A 16391-nucleotide genomic window follows, 5' to 3' on the forward strand; every position below is an offset into this window, starting at 1 on the left:
CTTTGTTTACAAGCTGCGAGCGTCGCGTCCACCTCTGCCATCTGTCATATGAGTGAACTGGGTATTTAGTTATTTAGAAAGAACAGCTGCGTGACGATACATTTCAAGAATTAAAACATTTAAAAAAAGTCTGTGGATTTTATTGAATCAAACGTATATCTACACCATACATTAATTTTCAACAATATCATAAAACCTTAACTTGTGACTTTAACATATTCACCACAGGAAGCGTCTAAAACATAATTGTCATAACATGTTTTAAAATGACACCCTTAATTTACGTCTAGTGTTCAATGTGATGTGATGTGAAACATGAATGAAAATTATCAGAATCTAAAGCTGCAGTGAAATTTGGCAAGTGTACACTACAACATAATAGATATGATGAATTAAGTTCTAGATAATTTGAGAACACTTTTTGGACTTTGTTCAGTATAAGTAGTTTGGAAGAAGAAGAAAAAAGTCAAATACATTTGTAAACTACTTATTTTATGCAAATTATCACAGTGAATTTGAGATTAATTATATATATAAAATATTATATTAACTGAACAAATACCTTGCAAATAAATACACATACAAACAACAACAACAAAAATTCAGTAACCAATGGGAAGCACAATCAATGCAAAAAGAAATGAATGTCCAATGATACTATAATGCACATGGCTGAATTACATTCTATTTTTATATATTATTTAAAATGCTAACTAGTAGCTACAGTTTAAAAAGTACATTGTAGACACTATAAAGTCAACGACAGTTTATTCATTAACTACTGCACAGCAGTAGGTTATTTAAATTGCTATTAATTCAGCAGAGAGAATACAAACTGTACAAACTACTATTACTTAGAAGCATCGTCCCGGACGCTTTGAAAAGGGGGGCATAATAAATGCAACACCCCATCCCCCACCCCCGGCCTTTGAATTTAAGCAATAGCAAATAGATCATTTCTTTTTACCATTATTGATTAATCATTTAAACTAATTTGGATTCCTTGTTGTGCCTCAGAAATTCCATGGTTACTGTGTAATAGACCAGCAGGTTGTTTGTTGTCATGGTAAGAACGTGGCGAGGCATTCTATTTCCTCAGTCACTGTATGGTACAGCGCTCATGGCTCTGCTCTTCACTGGCGGGGCTGCTGGGGGTCTGGGGTTTTCTTTTGCCTTTAGATGGGGCAGCTGAACCGTGATCGATAATGTGCTGCAGTAGGTCTTTACTCTCACTAGGTGGCAGGTTGTAGAAGAAGTACTGTGGCGCCATCTGAATGAACCTGTTACAAGCAAACAGCAAAAGAAACCACATGATTACAAAGCACAGAAGAACAAATTGTTTAAATGGTTGAAAGAAAAAGAGTAAATAGCTTGCTAGCCTTAAAGCTTCAGAAAGACATTTTTAATGAAACAAAATAATTTAATTGTAAAATTATAAAACAATAAATAGATAAAAATAATTGATAGGTGGTAAAAGAGGAAAGGAGAGAAGGAAGATATAAAAATATTTTATATTTTATATAAACAAAGTATAATAGTGGAATGGTGGAATGAACTAAGTCACTTTCTGAAACAAATACAGCTGGAGATGTATTCATTGTGAGTAATAAGTTCTAGACAAAGCAGATGGTCCAGTACGTACTCATGTGCTGAGATCTGAGAGACCGTTCTGATGCAGTTGTTCTCTGACAGCGTGTGCTCATGGTACAGAACCCATTCTGGCAGGTTCTTCTTGTGCATCTCGGTTCCATAGCCAGACAGCGGGTGGATCTGAGCCACATGTTTATGGGTCAGCATGAAGTAATTCCCTGACCCGTCAATGTCCCTCGCCACCTGGAAAACCCCACAGAGATTAAATAATGGAAAATGCATTAGAGCACTAAACACTAAATTTGTAACACCACTGTGCCATTTACTAATCTGCCTTCATCACAGACGTTTACTGCGCCAATGCAATGATTTGAGACAGAATTAGTGCTCCCATTTCCACTATTGTGCATTAACAAAGTGCATTTTGTAAAGAGATTAATCCTCTTTCTAGTTCAGTTTTAGAGAGACTCTGACCTTTGTACATTAGAGAGTTGCTTTAGTACAAAGCACACCAATATCTTACAATTTTCAAAAGTGTTTTCTTTGGTATATGATATATCCATACCTGCATGAAGAAGCCAGCTAATAGGGCATGTCTGATGTTCAGGCTGTTGCTTTTAGAGCCAAAGGCAGGTAAAGACACTGGCAGCTCTAGTCGTTTCAGGATTTCTGTTAGCTCAGAGCGTATCGCATCCGCTGTCTGAAGAGCAGACAGACTGAGGAAATGGTCTTCACACCATCCTTCCACATTAGAGTCTGAAATACACATGTGAATGTGATTTCAACACTTTATATATTATAATTGATAGATCTTGTAAGTCAGATCGTGGCATGCACAGCATTGGTTCAGTGTTCGGTAATAGTGCTCGGTAAGTATGCTCAAACTGCTCGCACCCTCCCTCCATACCGCCAAAGATAAATTGTGTTTCAATAAACTCCAGTTACTTGCCAAAGTGGTCCTGTCTGAACTACTGTCTACTGTCTTGTTTCATTCATAGTATGCTCGTGGATTATAAACTTAGGTGGCTTCAATTAATTGCATTAATGCACAAAAAATCACTCACATGGCCCTTCCTTAGCATATTGGTAAGCATTAAAGATGTTAATAAGGGTGAAGTGGTCTCCCTCTGCATGCTGGAACCTCTGATGACACAGTAAGGCCTTCTGTCTCACTTCCACTGGGGGTGTAAGGAAACTGCTTGGAGCTAAATAAAAAAGAGAAAAGGCATTATTATCAATCATGAATGTACTGTATTTGTAAATGCATTTTTAATAAAGATAATAATTTGGTGTTTTTAATTTTATTTTTATATTTAATATTTCAGTTGAAGGTCACTGTGAGTTGACACAGTTCCAAATATATCTGAGCGGAGCACAGACATTATGGAAAAGCAGACACATGGTGGTACAGCTGTTGAGTGGATTGTACTGAGACAGGATTACCTGTTAGCATGGCAGCGATGGTCAGCACTTCGCTCACACAGTCAAATTCGCAAGACGCAAGCAAAGTCTTAGCCATCTGTGGCTCCAGGGGAAACTCTGACATGATAATTCCAATCTCGGACAGATTTCCGTCATCATCCAAAGCAGCCAGATAGTCAAGTTCCTCTAAAGCTTGCATCAGGCCTTCTGGATCTATCGTAAGAGTGAATAAATATTTAATATGTATTTGAAAATATGAATAACAGTTTTCCAAGTTTGCTAGTCATCTATTATAGAAAAATAGTACAATTTAATAAAATAATAATAATTTTAAAATAATAATAATGTTTGTACACACACACACACACACACACACACACACATATATTGATTGGCTAATAAAAAAATCTGACAGTAATAAAATAATAAGTAATAAAATAATTGGTTATAGCTGAAATACTACACTAAAACTGAAATTAATAAATAAATAAAGATAAATAGAAATAAAAAAACAAAAGAAGTTACAAAAGCACATAACAAACTAAAACTTAAACAAAAAATTGAATGAAACCTGAAAATACAAAAATGTTTTTAATTTAATATACTATAAAATTATATAAATAATACTAAAACAATACTCAACTGACATAAATAAAGTTAATAAACTACATTAAAAATTAACTGTGTGATTTAAAAATAAAAATTGCAGTAAAATAAGAACAAAACATTATTATGAGTTCGTTAAAGCTATAGGTGATTGTAAAAACACCAACTCGTTTTATTACTGGAATAAGTCAACCGAGTATAAATTGTGATCTGCAATGCATTTTTCCTGACAGTGCAGAAAGTAAACAGACAACAAACTCTCACTAATTTGCGGCAGAACAAAAGCACCTCACATATTTGTATAATGAGATAAACAAGTTCATCTAGTTCATCCCACCATGTTGTTTTGAGAGAAATGCTGTTGTCGTAGCTCCACTAATGAAGCTGCCCATCTGACTGGTGTGTGTTATGGAAGCAGGTTATCTCTGGAACAATGAACCCAGTCAGAGTGCTGTCGGCTCAGCTAACATACGGCTCACCACCTCTTAACACCAGCAGTGAGCAGGACAGGCCCATCTGCACCCTTACCGGGAGCCAAGAGAACCTGGCTGATCCCAGCTTTGCTTGCTTATTGTAAACAGCGGACAGTGAATAACCTGTTTGTGTTTAGCTGGACTGCTCAGATTCGTGTGAGAAATTCTAGGAATAACTGAATGTGATTATCTTCAATATGTGAAAAAATATGCATACAGTACATTCACTGTTTAGAATCAGTGTAGCAACATAGATTACAAAATATTTTATTAGTGGTGCAATAAATCAACTACATTTACATTGAATGTGGATACCAAGCCGTATCTAGAGACTTACTTTTAAATGGATCCTCTTTATTTGGAAGTAAGCACATAGCAACTGTATGTGCGCCTTATAGTGCTGTGTTTTAAGAGACTTGATTGAAATTTAAAGAGAATAGGTATATCATATAAGAATTGTATCTTACCTGGTCTGTCAATAAAGTCACAGTGGCTCAGGCCAGCAATTTCCATGCGCTTCAGGAAGAGCACAGTGGAAGTGATGTCAGACTCAAGAATATGAGGGACGCTCTCAGCAGGAAGTGATGTGTCCTCTTGATACAAACAGAAACACTTGCCTGCCGAAATAAAACATTTCAGGAATATGATTCAGGGCATGCAAACAAATTTAAGAAGCTTTAAATTTGTTTATGTTAATCCAGACTGCATTTATTTGGTCAAAATTTCTGTAAAATGAATAATATTGTGAAATATTATTACAATTTAAGAGATCGGTTTTCTATTTTAAAACATGTTAAAATGAAGATGCACCAAACATGACCATTTTCGTCTGATACCGATAAGTCTTTATATATGAAAGCCGATAAACGATATGTTGTCTGATAAATCTAAATCCAAATTTGTATATAATTTTTGAGAGCCTGATACAAAAAAGTCATTAAAAACCATTAATGATCATTAATGAAAAAAACATTAAACCACTTCAACATAAATCAAACATAAGGCAGCCTTAAAAATGAAATAAAATAAAGCAAACAAGTCCCAAGGCAACATGACTTACGTAATGTTCAAAATATCATCAAAAATCATGTACCATAGATCAATTAAACTGAATAGACTCCGCACCCACAATAATTCAATTATTTTCATATCAAGCAATGAAAAACCATGATGGCGAACAGTGTGCATCTGAAGTGTCTCTGCAGGAAAAATGCGTTATTTATCGGCTTTAATATATCAGCGAAATGTTCTTATTGGTCCGATAACGATAACATTAAAATTAACATTTATCGGCCGATATCCATATGGTGGGTATCCTGTGATGGGAAAGCTGATTTTTCAGCATCAGTTTGTGTCTTCGCTGAATAAAATATTAAATTTCTTTCAAGAAAAAAAAAAAGAATTCTGATCCCAAACCTTCGAATGTTAATGTGTGTAGAAAAAAAAAAAAATATATATATATATATATTTTTTTTTTAGAAAACACAAAGTGCTCACCTGTTGGGCCTGCAAGTTGTTTGCGGCTCTCAGCTTGGCTCTTGCTGATAGGACGAATAACAATGGAATTGGCTCTGATTCTAGGATTGTACACCTGTCACAATAAAACATCAATGTTTCATATCCACCAATCAAAATGTATACAGTATATAACACAGAGCTCATAATAAGGACAAGTATCTATGAAGTTCAAAATAAAAACAAAATCACTACATACATATCTTTTTTGCACTCCAGCATCAATCACAAAGCGAATGCTGTGAACGGCCCAGAACAAATCTTCACTGGGGCTGCAGGTGAGGAAGACTCTCCTACTCTTGCTCTCCTCAGAGATCACTGAGGGACTGTCTCCTTGCTCAGGGCACAGAGACACAGGCACCAGCTCGCCATGAGATACTGCAAGATTGGCACCCTCTCTCCGCAAAATGGCATGGGCACATTCAATCTCCTTGAAAAAAAGAAGAGAAAAATATGTTTTTATTACCATGGAAATGGGACCATCTTCTGTTCTATGCAAGATTCCCAAAGGAAGGCAGGTTGGCATTTATGTTATGTTACGTTATGTTATTGAAATGTATAAATATAAAAACAGACATAAAGTACTTTTACTTTCTAGCATTTCATGTATTTTATATGTATATATATATATATATATATATATATATATATATATATATATATATATATATATATATATATATATATATATATATATATATATATATATATATATATATAATTACATTATAATTAGCATATTAAAATGCAAATCAGAATCTATTTAATACATAAAATAATATATATATGTAAAGTACTTATGTCTGTTTAACCACATAAACCACAGGAAATTATATATTTTATTAGGATTAGTATTTTATTAGTATTAACAGTATTTATATTATATTATTTTATATTATATAAGGGGGAAAAAAATTAAATCAACAGGAGCATTGTTAACTCTTTTTGTATGTAATAATACGTCACTCTGTTCTTCCTTCAATAAAAATAAAACTAATTTAAAAAATTATATTATATTATATAAAGAATGTGATTTATTTGTTCACTTAAAATTATTTGTAAATAATACTTTTAAAATGTCAACAAAATGTAAACAATTACAGAAGTTCACCTATTAATGTTTAAATGTCTCTTACTTGCTCAGTTGCCAGAAATGTCACAATGTCTCCATGCTTTTGATTCTGATGTATCTCCAGAGCCAGTCTAAGAGCAGAGCAGAGGTAATCCTTCACACCTCCTCTCCCGCTACCGTACACCACCTCGCACGGCTGCGGCCCATCCAGCCGGATCTGAGGAGTGCTTCCATAGTGACGTAGCAGTTTCTCAGCGGAGTGAGGGGCGCTGAGGATGACCAGCCTGAGCTCTGGCCGTGCGAGGAGCACATCTTTGAGCAGCCCGAGGAGCAGGTCTGTGCTGACGGTGCGTTCCTGGGCCTGATCAATGACCACCACGCCACACTGCTCCAAGAGGGGGTCCGACATCATTTCCCGGAGCAACACATCATCAGTGCAGTATCTGCAAAGCAACAGATGTCACTGCAGACTTCTTCAAGAGTCAGCATCGATTTAATACAAACAAAAATAACGAGCTAAGCGAAGACAAGCAGACATGGTTGGATGATAATTTACTCTGGGAATAGTCAGTGATTTCCTTAAGGTCAGTGTTTTCATTAAGTCAGACCCTCTCAGCTGTTTTAATCACTGTTCTGGCTCTTTTGTTTGTTCGCCAGACTGACTTACGGCTGCTCTAAAAGCTCTGATGAAGCATATGGGCAGTAAGGAAACACGGCAGCTGCCGTGGAGACCCCCAGACCGAGTCCCCTCAGCCTTTTGTTAGCTTTTATATTGTTTAGATGGACAGGCGCCCCTGAAAAGGGGATGCACGTGTGGTGGTAATGAAGGGGGGAGGGGAAGACTGCAGAATTGAATGGAAAAAAGGTCCAGAAAAAATGACCAAATAATGCTGTGAAGGCTTTACATGCCTAGGGATCATCTACACACCTCAGTACAGTGTCAGGGGAGCAGCAGGTCTGAAGTGGGATGCTGTATCCAACCTCATTGCCGATGTTGACGTCCATCTCATCAGCCACACGCAGGGCCAGTTCCACCGTGCTCTGTTGATGAATCTGAGTGCACACTACCATGCCGTTCTGATACTGCGCAGACAGGCAAAACTCTGCACACCACTGAGGGATCTTAATGAAGATTAACACAGAAAACCACATGCTGTAAGGCTATTCAGAAATAAAACACACACATATAAGACAGTTTCGCTTTCAGTGATAAATTAACCATGAATAGGTTTCATCTGCCCTATACTAGGTGATCTTTTGCATAAAATAATGAGATTAATGATAAAAGATTCAACAAATTCACTATAAAAGTAACTGAAAATCTGTTCAAAACTCAGCCCTAATTCATCCTGAACATGGAATGAGGTTCAAATAAAATATGAATATAGCCTACTTATTTACACCTGATTTTATGATAAACACACTAGGCATATAACATATAAACTCACCTGAGTGCTTTGTCCTGTTTTAGCTGTGCCAGTAACTATCACAATCTGGCTGCTCATCAAACTGGCCATAAACTCGCATTTCGCTCCCCACACAGGCAGAGCTTTTCTTTCTCTTAATAGTTTGTAATATCTTGAAGAAAACGGGAGCCCGTCGAACTGATTTAACTCTAGCAGATCATCCGTATCAATATCTTGAGTTTCGCTGGTTTCAGACGTAGAGTGTAGAAAAGAGGCTTCAGATAGTTTCTCCACATCTGTTGATAGCTCCATGTCCATCGGTACCCTAATGCGCTTCTCTCTTCAGTTGCACAAATAAATCAAACTGAACAAATCGACCGAAACACGCTCTGTTAGTTTTGTGACATATTTATGGTCTTAAACAGGTTACCTCCTCCAGAAGAGTTTTAGGAACCCGCGCTCAGGAGATACAGACCCTTTGTGTCATCAGTTGTCCCGCTCAGTGAGTGTGCGCTTGTGAGGTCCGATTCGTGGACGAATCATTCTTTTGAATCGGATCTTTTTACTGAATCGAGAACCGGCCGTGGAAGTTAAAAAGCAGATGGTGAATAGCAGAAATGTTGATTGAATTGACAGTTTTATCAAGACATGAAACTGAGTTGATTTTAATAAATTGTTAAGACATGCAAATGTTTTAAACAAGGAATGCAAATTAATCAGTAGAATTGTTTGTTGTAAATGTTTAGGTTTTACAGGTTCAGGTTTAATCAGATGAATCAAAACCGCAACAAACTGAATGTGGAAAAAAATAAAAAAAAAGAAGAAAAAAAGGAACAGCCTTTATTTAATAATCTACCTTCGAAGGTTCTCAACCAGAGGGTCATTAGTGAATGTCCAGGGGGCCTCAAGATGACTTAAAATTATTTACATTTTAATAATTAAAGTTATTTCTAGAGCTTAAACAGGTTTTAACTAATAAATTCTTAAAACAACAGGATATTTATGTGATGGTATGCGTACATTTTCTTTCTGGTTATGCAAGTTCTAAAATAATTTAGAAACTGTGACCAGGTAAAACAATCGCTTTCGATCCGGTTCTTTGAGTGAATTGTTCGAAAGAACCGATTCGCACGTCTCGTCATTAGCTCACTGAATCACCGCTCAGACTCGCAGGCAGAGATTCCGAGCGGTCATGTGGTCATTTAATCCCATCACAAAAGAGCCCAAGCTGATGAAAGTGACTAAAGGGTAAAACAAGGATTATGTCTCAATCACCATACATCGCTCTCATGTTAAAACAAGACTAATATAAATATATTTAGGAAACTCGTGTTTTATGTAACTAAAATTAAATGGTCCAAAGATTGTGCGCAATGCTGCACCACTGCTGTCACCATGACAACGTTAATGCTCGCACGGTCAGATGTGCGCGCGAGAGAAGAGTGAGGCAACAAACTAACATTTCTCTACAGTACACTACAAGGAGACTGACCGAGATGAACCCAGGTAGATATTTGTTTTGTGTTAACTAGTAGGCAGCCTGTTTGATGTTTGATAGAAAGGTTTTTAAAAATGTGAGAAAAACGTTATTCAAACCAATACCACTATTGCAACATAGTTTCATAATGCAGTCTTCGATTAACATGGTAACACAGTCAGCAAAAACTTTTTTATGTTTCGGTGACTCTTTAATTTGAGGACCATGTCTGATAATTAACTAAAAACTACGACTTTTGCCTCAACAAACTCTCAGTTTGCCGCGTCGTAGTTAAGTTTTGGTATGGGGTAGAATTAAGGGATATAAAAATATGATCTTGCAGGATAAGGCATTATTATATAGGCTTTATTAGTTCTAATAAACAGACAATATGCTTGTAGTAATGCTAATATACAAATATAAATAGGTATAATATTTTATTACCTTATAAAGAGCTGCATTTTATTCATTATTTAACAAATCAATATAGCCTATTTATTTTTGAAAATAATGTTATGTTTCCAGCCCGTTTTAGGAGAAAAGAAAAAAAGTCTAAAAGTTTTCTCCAGCAACAGAGATTAAAAAGTAATGGGTAAACTTTTAACTTAATCATTAATCCAGAAACAATCTTTTGTGGTTAGTTATTCTGGGTGTATTGTTATGTGATATTCATGACCTTTATTAAGATGAAACCAATAGGCTGCAGTTTACCCATAAGTCACACCTGAATAGCAAGATCATACCATGGACGCTGCTGTATCAGATAACTGCATATTAACCATAGATTGGTTTAGGTTTCAACCCTTGTCAAAAACACGCATACAAAAAATAATATAACTGTGTTGCATATTACTGCAAGGCGAAATACTGTATATAAAAAAATTCACATTAATCCTACAACTTTATTAACAATGTGCATGATATTAAGAATCTGCCATGTATTTTTCTCAATCTCTCCAGGAAAATATCCAGAGCTTACTCTTGTGATTAAGAAGGTCACTCACCACAGTATTGAGCTGAGTTGGATGAATGAAGAGAATAAACCTCGAAATGGCCCTCCTGAACGCTGGACCCGCTTCTCTGTGGAGCAGATGGACCCCAAAACACACACATACAGCACCGTATACATGTCAGTTTTCTCTGTTTGACGGTGAAGATCATTTCTTTGAATATAAAAGTTATTACAACATGTTCAAAACTGGCCTTTTAGCAACAGTGCATGTAATAATAATGTATTGGTGTTTTATCACAGAGGGTACAGCACTCATCATCTTGTAGAGGGCTTGGAGTCCAGCACCTCCTATAATTTTAGGCTGAGGGTCACCAGAGCCTCAGGGGAGTGCATCCTCAGCCCCGTGGTCTCTGTCTTCACTGCCCGTGAGATATTTTACTGTACCTCCAGTCAAAGCCTTGGTCTAAAAAACCTAGAAAATCTCATGCTTCTCTCTGCTGTTATTGGTAGAAACACAAACCTTTAGGAATTCATTCACACAAAATGTACACAGTAGTTCAAAGGTTTTTTTCAGCATAGATGCATGTAAATGATCAAAAGTGACAGTAAAGACTTCTAGATTTTGAGTTCTAGTAAATTGTGTACTTTGAAATTTACATTCATCAAAGAATCCTAAAAAATCATCAGTTTCCAGAAACCTATTAAGCACCACAACTGTTTTCAACATCGATAAAAATAAGAAATGTTTATTGAGCAAATCAGCAAATTAAAATGATTTCTGAACGATCATGTGACACTGGAGACTGTAGTAATAGCTTCTTTGCCATCACAGGAATATATTATATATTTTAAATAGAAAATTATTATTTTAAATTGTAATAACATTTCACAATTTTAAAGTTTTTACTGTTTTATGATCAATTAAATACAACCTAGCTAAGTGGGACTTCTTTCAAAGGTGTTAAAATCCTTACTGACCCTAAACCTTTGGATAGTAGTGCATTTGTTTCATGTTTTATAATGTTTTGATGGTTTGTCCACAGGAGAGCCGTTCAGTGGGAAGAACCTCCATCAGGCTGTGAACAGGGCGGATGAGGATGAGCTGACCACAGTTCTGCAGTCAGGGTGAGACCACACACACACTTCACCATCACTTCAATCTTCTCCAGCCTTTCTTCATTCTGTGGTACAGGGTGATTCATGATGACAATATTTTAACCTTTATGTGAAATATCCTCTTAAATGCCAGTTCACACATTATTCATAACCCCTCTCATGTAATTCCTCTTCTAGAATGGTCGACGTGGATGTTTATGACAAAATGGGGTTCACCCCTCTCATGGTGGCAGCACAGAAAGGTTTCACCAGGTAAACATGTTCTGATGTTATTCATTTAAACACAAAGCTGGTGTACAGAGAGATGAATTCACAGCAAGCTACTGAATCCCACATCAGTCTATGTTTAGTTATTGCCATGTGATAAAGAGTAAACTCGTTGAAATATAGTCATGTATTTTTAATAATGATCAGCATCGGTTTTTGTAGCTTAGTGGACATTTTAATGAAGCATGGAGCTGATATTAACAAGAGAGACAGCACTGGAAAAGACTGGTAAGCCTGCATATGCATTTTCAATGCAGTTTAATTTTATAATGATTCATGTTTTCAAATATATATTTTCATCTATGCACGTGTTTTATCAGTCTAATGCAGGCTTGTTTCGCTGGTCACCTGAACACAGTGAAGTATCTGCGTAACTGCGGCTCCACATGGCAGTCCCGAGACACGGATGGCTGCACGCCGCTCCACTGGGCTGTGGATGGAGGACACCTGCCTGTCATTAAATATATGATCCAAGATGGTTGTGAGGTCCGAGGTCCATTTTTCAACCATTTAAATGTGTGCAATGTGTGAATATTTGTTGACAATTTACTCCACCACAGGCCCTCAAGGTGAGATTGTTTCTAAAGAACAGATTTGGAGAAATTTAGCATCACTTGCTCACCAGTGGATCCTCTGCAATGAATTTGAATTGCTGCCTTTAGAATGAGTCCAAACAGCTGATAAAACATCACAATAATCCACAAGTAACCCGGACGACTCCAGTCCATCAATTAACATCTTGTGAAGCAAAAATCTGTGCGTTTGTTAGAAACAAATCTGTCATTAAGGCATTTTAACTTTAAACTGATGCCCCATAATAATGCTTCATCCAGTGAAAAATTCTTTACCCTGTTGTCTTTTCACATCAAAATCCATTGTTTTTACTTGTAAAAAGTGCTTGATCTGTGCACATTTCTCTCCTGATTTAGATAAGATCACTTTCTCCTTGGAGAAAATAATATTATGGATAGCGGACTCATATTTCAGCTGGAAGCAATTTGAAGTTGTTTTTATCACGGGGTGTTGATGGTGCAGTGGATAAGACACATGCCTTCGGTGTGAGAGACACGGGTTCGAATCCACTGTGAGACACCAATGTGTCCCTGAGCAAGACACTTAACCCCTAGTTGCTTCAGGCATGTGACCTCTGACATATATAGCAATTGTAAGTCGCTTTGGATAAAAAGCATCAGTTAAATAATGTAATATTACAAAGACGCAATTTTTCAATTTTGGGTGAATTATTCCTATGAAGGTATTTCATATGATCAGAAATATGAAGTAACCGAACTTCATAATACCGTTTGTGGCCCATTACTTTGTCAAATGGTGTGCTTGACCCTGTATTGTCAGTTTAAAGCATGTGTTCTTGTACTCTGACAGGTGGATGTGATAGATAAAGTGTCTCTCTGGACTCCTCTCATGCGTGTGTCAGCCATTGGTGGAAACGCTGCGGTCGCCTCCATCCTCCTCCAGGCTGGAGCTGATGTAAACGTCCGTGACAAAGCTGGCAAGACACCACTAATGGTATTCATCATCAAAACATCCACTAAAATTGTCGGGGACAAGATGGATGGCACCATTGGAGTTCTTGGTTATCATTTTTCAGGTCGCTGTGCTGAATAACCATGTAGAGCTGGTGAAACTTCTGCTTGACAGTGGGGCAGATCACCACATGAAGAACGAGGTAACAGATTATGGTCATGATGATATTCATAATGCATAAATGATTAAACAATACGAGTAGTGCAATCAATTTTTTTGCCACAGGGAAACTAATAACACTTCTCATAAAATGATATTTACACCCTAATGTAGTATGGAGCAGGTGCAGCGGATATGGCAAAAGCATTTGGGAGACAGGTAACCTGACAAACTATACATGAGCAAATTAATATTTTGTAGCTTGGAACAAAAAGACAATTTCTGTTTCAGAGCATCATAAACTTGCTGGATAATATAAGCTTGGAAGATTCAAATCGACTGACATCAGCAGGACAGTTCTGTTATGGAGACAAGAAATGATCTTTCATATTTTACACATTACATTAAAGCCTTAAGTTATTAAAAACAACTTTTATGTCTCTGTAGTGTAAAATAAAATGATCTTGAATTCACGATAGTAAAATCCTCGTTTATTGTTCTTGTTCAAGTTCTTACATTATCAGTATCCAGTTATATTTTTGAAGGCATTCACAGTTCCCTTTTAATATCCTAATTCATAGAAATGAAAATGGACTTTGTTGATTATAAAATTGTTACATAATGAATTCAACACCCAGTGCAAAAACTGAGCAATCATCTTTGACCACAGATAAAAAAAACAAAAACAAAAGAAGTGAGTATTTAACACATCCACATGAGTGCATATAAAAAGGTGAAATGTACATACATTGTTGTAAATAGGTAAACAAGAACATAAAGAAAACACACAGGCTTGGCTTGAATGAAACACTGTGACAGCTGGGTTTGTTATACTCCCAAAGCAACAACGCTGGAATATTATGTGGAAACACTGAAGTGTAATTTCCCTCAGGGTGAAGTACCAAGCAGAACAACAATCTCATAAGTTTATGAATAACAGTGAGCCCAGCTGTGCATAAAGGAAGGATCCATTTATTTTCTGTTATGGGCAAGAAGGAACCACTTGTGTAAAATTGCCATAGTTGTGGCGACACACACCAGCAGTAATATTTACTACATCCTGTGTACTTTACATCATCTTGATGTTTAACACTTTTGTGAAAAGGTTATGTAAAATTACTATTTGCCTAAAGATTTTTTTCTGAAAGTATCTTATAAAGTTAGTGTTCCTGTAGCTCAATTGGTAGCTCAAGGTTGGGGGTTCGATTCCCCGGGAACACATGATAGGTAAAAATTGATAGCCTGAATGTATGTCGCTTTGGATGAAAGCATCTGCTGAATGCATACATTTAATTTAATTTAATTTAAATTTATAAAGCTGCATTTATTTGATCAAAAATACAGTAAAAATGTGTAATATCATGGAATATTATTACAATCTAAAATAACCATCTTCTGTTTTAATATATTTTAAATGTAAAGCTGAATTTTCAGCATCATTATTCCAGTCTTCAGTGTTTGTGTATTTTTTGATGAAGAAAAAGTTCAAAAGAACAGCATTTATTTGAAACAGAAATCTTTACTGATAAGTCTTTACTGTCACTTTTGATCAATTTAATGCATCCTTGCTGAATAAAAGTATTCATTTCTTTGAAAGAGAATTCCATTGACACTAAACTTTTGACTGGTTGTGTACACTGTCAAAAATGATACAAGAAATACAGTACAGAAAATTCAACATCTATAACCTCAAGTATTGGAAGATATTTCACAGAACGGGTGTATACAGCACAACAAGGCCATAATGACAGACATGACAGCTGCTGGATGCTGATGGCTCAGTGGGAATGCTGATCTGCTATTCCGACATATTTTAAGGTCTGTGGTGTCACTACATATTTTGTGTTGCCGCTGGTATTTCTCTGAATGCTTCAAAGCATGTTGGAAAAATGAACATCACAACCTCTCAAGTGTTTGAACTATAAATACTGCCTGGATTTTTTTCAATTTCTGTAGACAAACTGGACAAGCTGTTGCTATGCAGCTGCAATGCATATTCTCTTCTCTAGACTTATCTAGAGCTGATTAATTTTCATATAGCACATCTCACCTCGCATAATTTGAGGTATCATTACAAACAAAGCTGAATGCTTAGGGCTAAATTTGTAGCAATAGTAATAGCGATTCTTGCTTTGTCAGATACTGTAGCACTGCATTTGCTCAAGCACATGTGATTTTAAGGTACTGTAGTTCCCGAAAAGTTTGTTTGTCAACTGGTTTGTCTCACATCACTTCCTCCTTCATGACATCATCATTCATCATCATGCATCAATCCAGTAATTATTACAGATTTTTTTGCACTCAGTGGCACTGATTCCAGCGCTCTGTGTTTAAACATTTAGACTTCATGTTGCTTGTACTCCAGTATCCCAGACATGCCGCATCGTTTTAAAGCAGGCCTTTTTTGATCTTCACAACACCAATCTAAGTCTTACCATAATATAAACTGAATAAAAACACTTAAAAAAGGAAAACATGATTGGTCGGCTTATTTTCAACATGTAAAACCAAACAAAAAACTGTCAGACAGTAAAAAAGGTGTCAAGCACAGCACGTAGTTTCCTCCTCACAATAAATATACATCTTAAATAGTTCTGCAGTACCTGAGCGAGGACAAACTAACACCTTTTCTGAGGAGGCGGAGCACCAAGGTGTCGGGGCAGCCCTCTTCTCTGTGAGACCCTCCGTGGAGTTTCTGCAGGGGTGGTCACTTGGTCCAACAGAGTTTTCATAGTGCAAACAAGTGTGTTCAGATGCTGGTGAAATTCACCCAGTGCTGTGGTGTCCATGTGTCAGTGATCATAAAAGGGCTGTGGTAATCTGGGAAGAGGCCTACGATGTAGCAAAAAAG

General features: G+C 36.5%; 3 protein-coding genes across 8 annotated transcripts in view; 1 reads left to right on the plus strand and 2 right to left on the minus strand.

Moving 5' to 3' along the window:
- Positions 1-118: 118 nt before the first annotated feature.
- dhx32b (DEAH (Asp-Glu-Ala-His) box polypeptide 32b) lies at positions 119-8599 on the minus strand. Its single transcript, XM_052579939.1, has 11 exons — positions 8127-8599; positions 7607-7800; positions 6743-7121; positions 5806-6036; positions 5589-5682; positions 4559-4708; positions 3034-3225; positions 2655-2795; positions 2156-2346; positions 1643-1833; positions 119-1280 (listed from the first exon to the last, which is right to left on the minus strand). Exons 1-11 carry the CDS (start codon positions 8400-8402, stop codon positions 1100-1102), a joined length of 2220 nt encoding a protein of 739 aa, XP_052435899.1. The 5' UTR covers positions 8403-8599; the 3' UTR covers positions 119-1099.
- Positions 7720-14013, plus strand: LOC127975910 (fibronectin type 3 and ankyrin repeat domains protein 1-like). Of its 2 annotated transcripts, none has more exons than XM_052579962.1 (11): positions 7720-7833; positions 10522-10690; positions 10814-10938; positions 11557-11638; positions 11807-11881; positions 12059-12124; positions 12217-12382; positions 13280-13423; positions 13506-13583; positions 13715-13759; positions 13832-14013. In XM_052579962.1, exons 2-11 carry the CDS (start codon positions 10587-10589, stop codon positions 13919-13921), a joined length of 975 nt encoding a protein of 324 aa, XP_052435922.1. In that variant the 5' UTR covers positions 7720-7833; positions 10522-10586; the 3' UTR covers positions 13922-14013. The 2 variants fall into 2 exon arrangements, with proteins under 2 accessions (XP_052435922.1, XP_052435921.1); XM_052579961.1 differs by lacking the exon at positions 7720-7833 and adding an exon at positions 9285-9590.
- Positions 14010-16391, minus strand: part of LOC127975893 (disintegrin and metalloproteinase domain-containing protein 12) — an 88194-nt gene continuing 85812 nt past the window's right edge. For all 5 annotated transcript variants that reach the window (XM_052579926.1, XM_052579927.1, XM_052579925.1 and 2 more), the window contains one exon: positions 14010-16372. In XM_052579926.1, the coding sequence (XP_052435886.1) occupies positions 16333-16372 (40 nt within the window). In that variant the 3' untranslated portion in view covers positions 14010-16332. The remainder of the gene's footprint in view (positions 16373-16391) is intronic.

Source organism: Carassius gibelio, chromosome B17 (assembly GCF_023724105.1).
Source record: "Carassius gibelio isolate Cgi1373 ecotype wild population from Czech Republic chromosome B17, carGib1.2-hapl.c, whole genome shotgun sequence".
NCBI lineage: Eukaryota > Metazoa > Chordata > Actinopteri > Cypriniformes > Cyprinidae > Carassius > Carassius gibelio.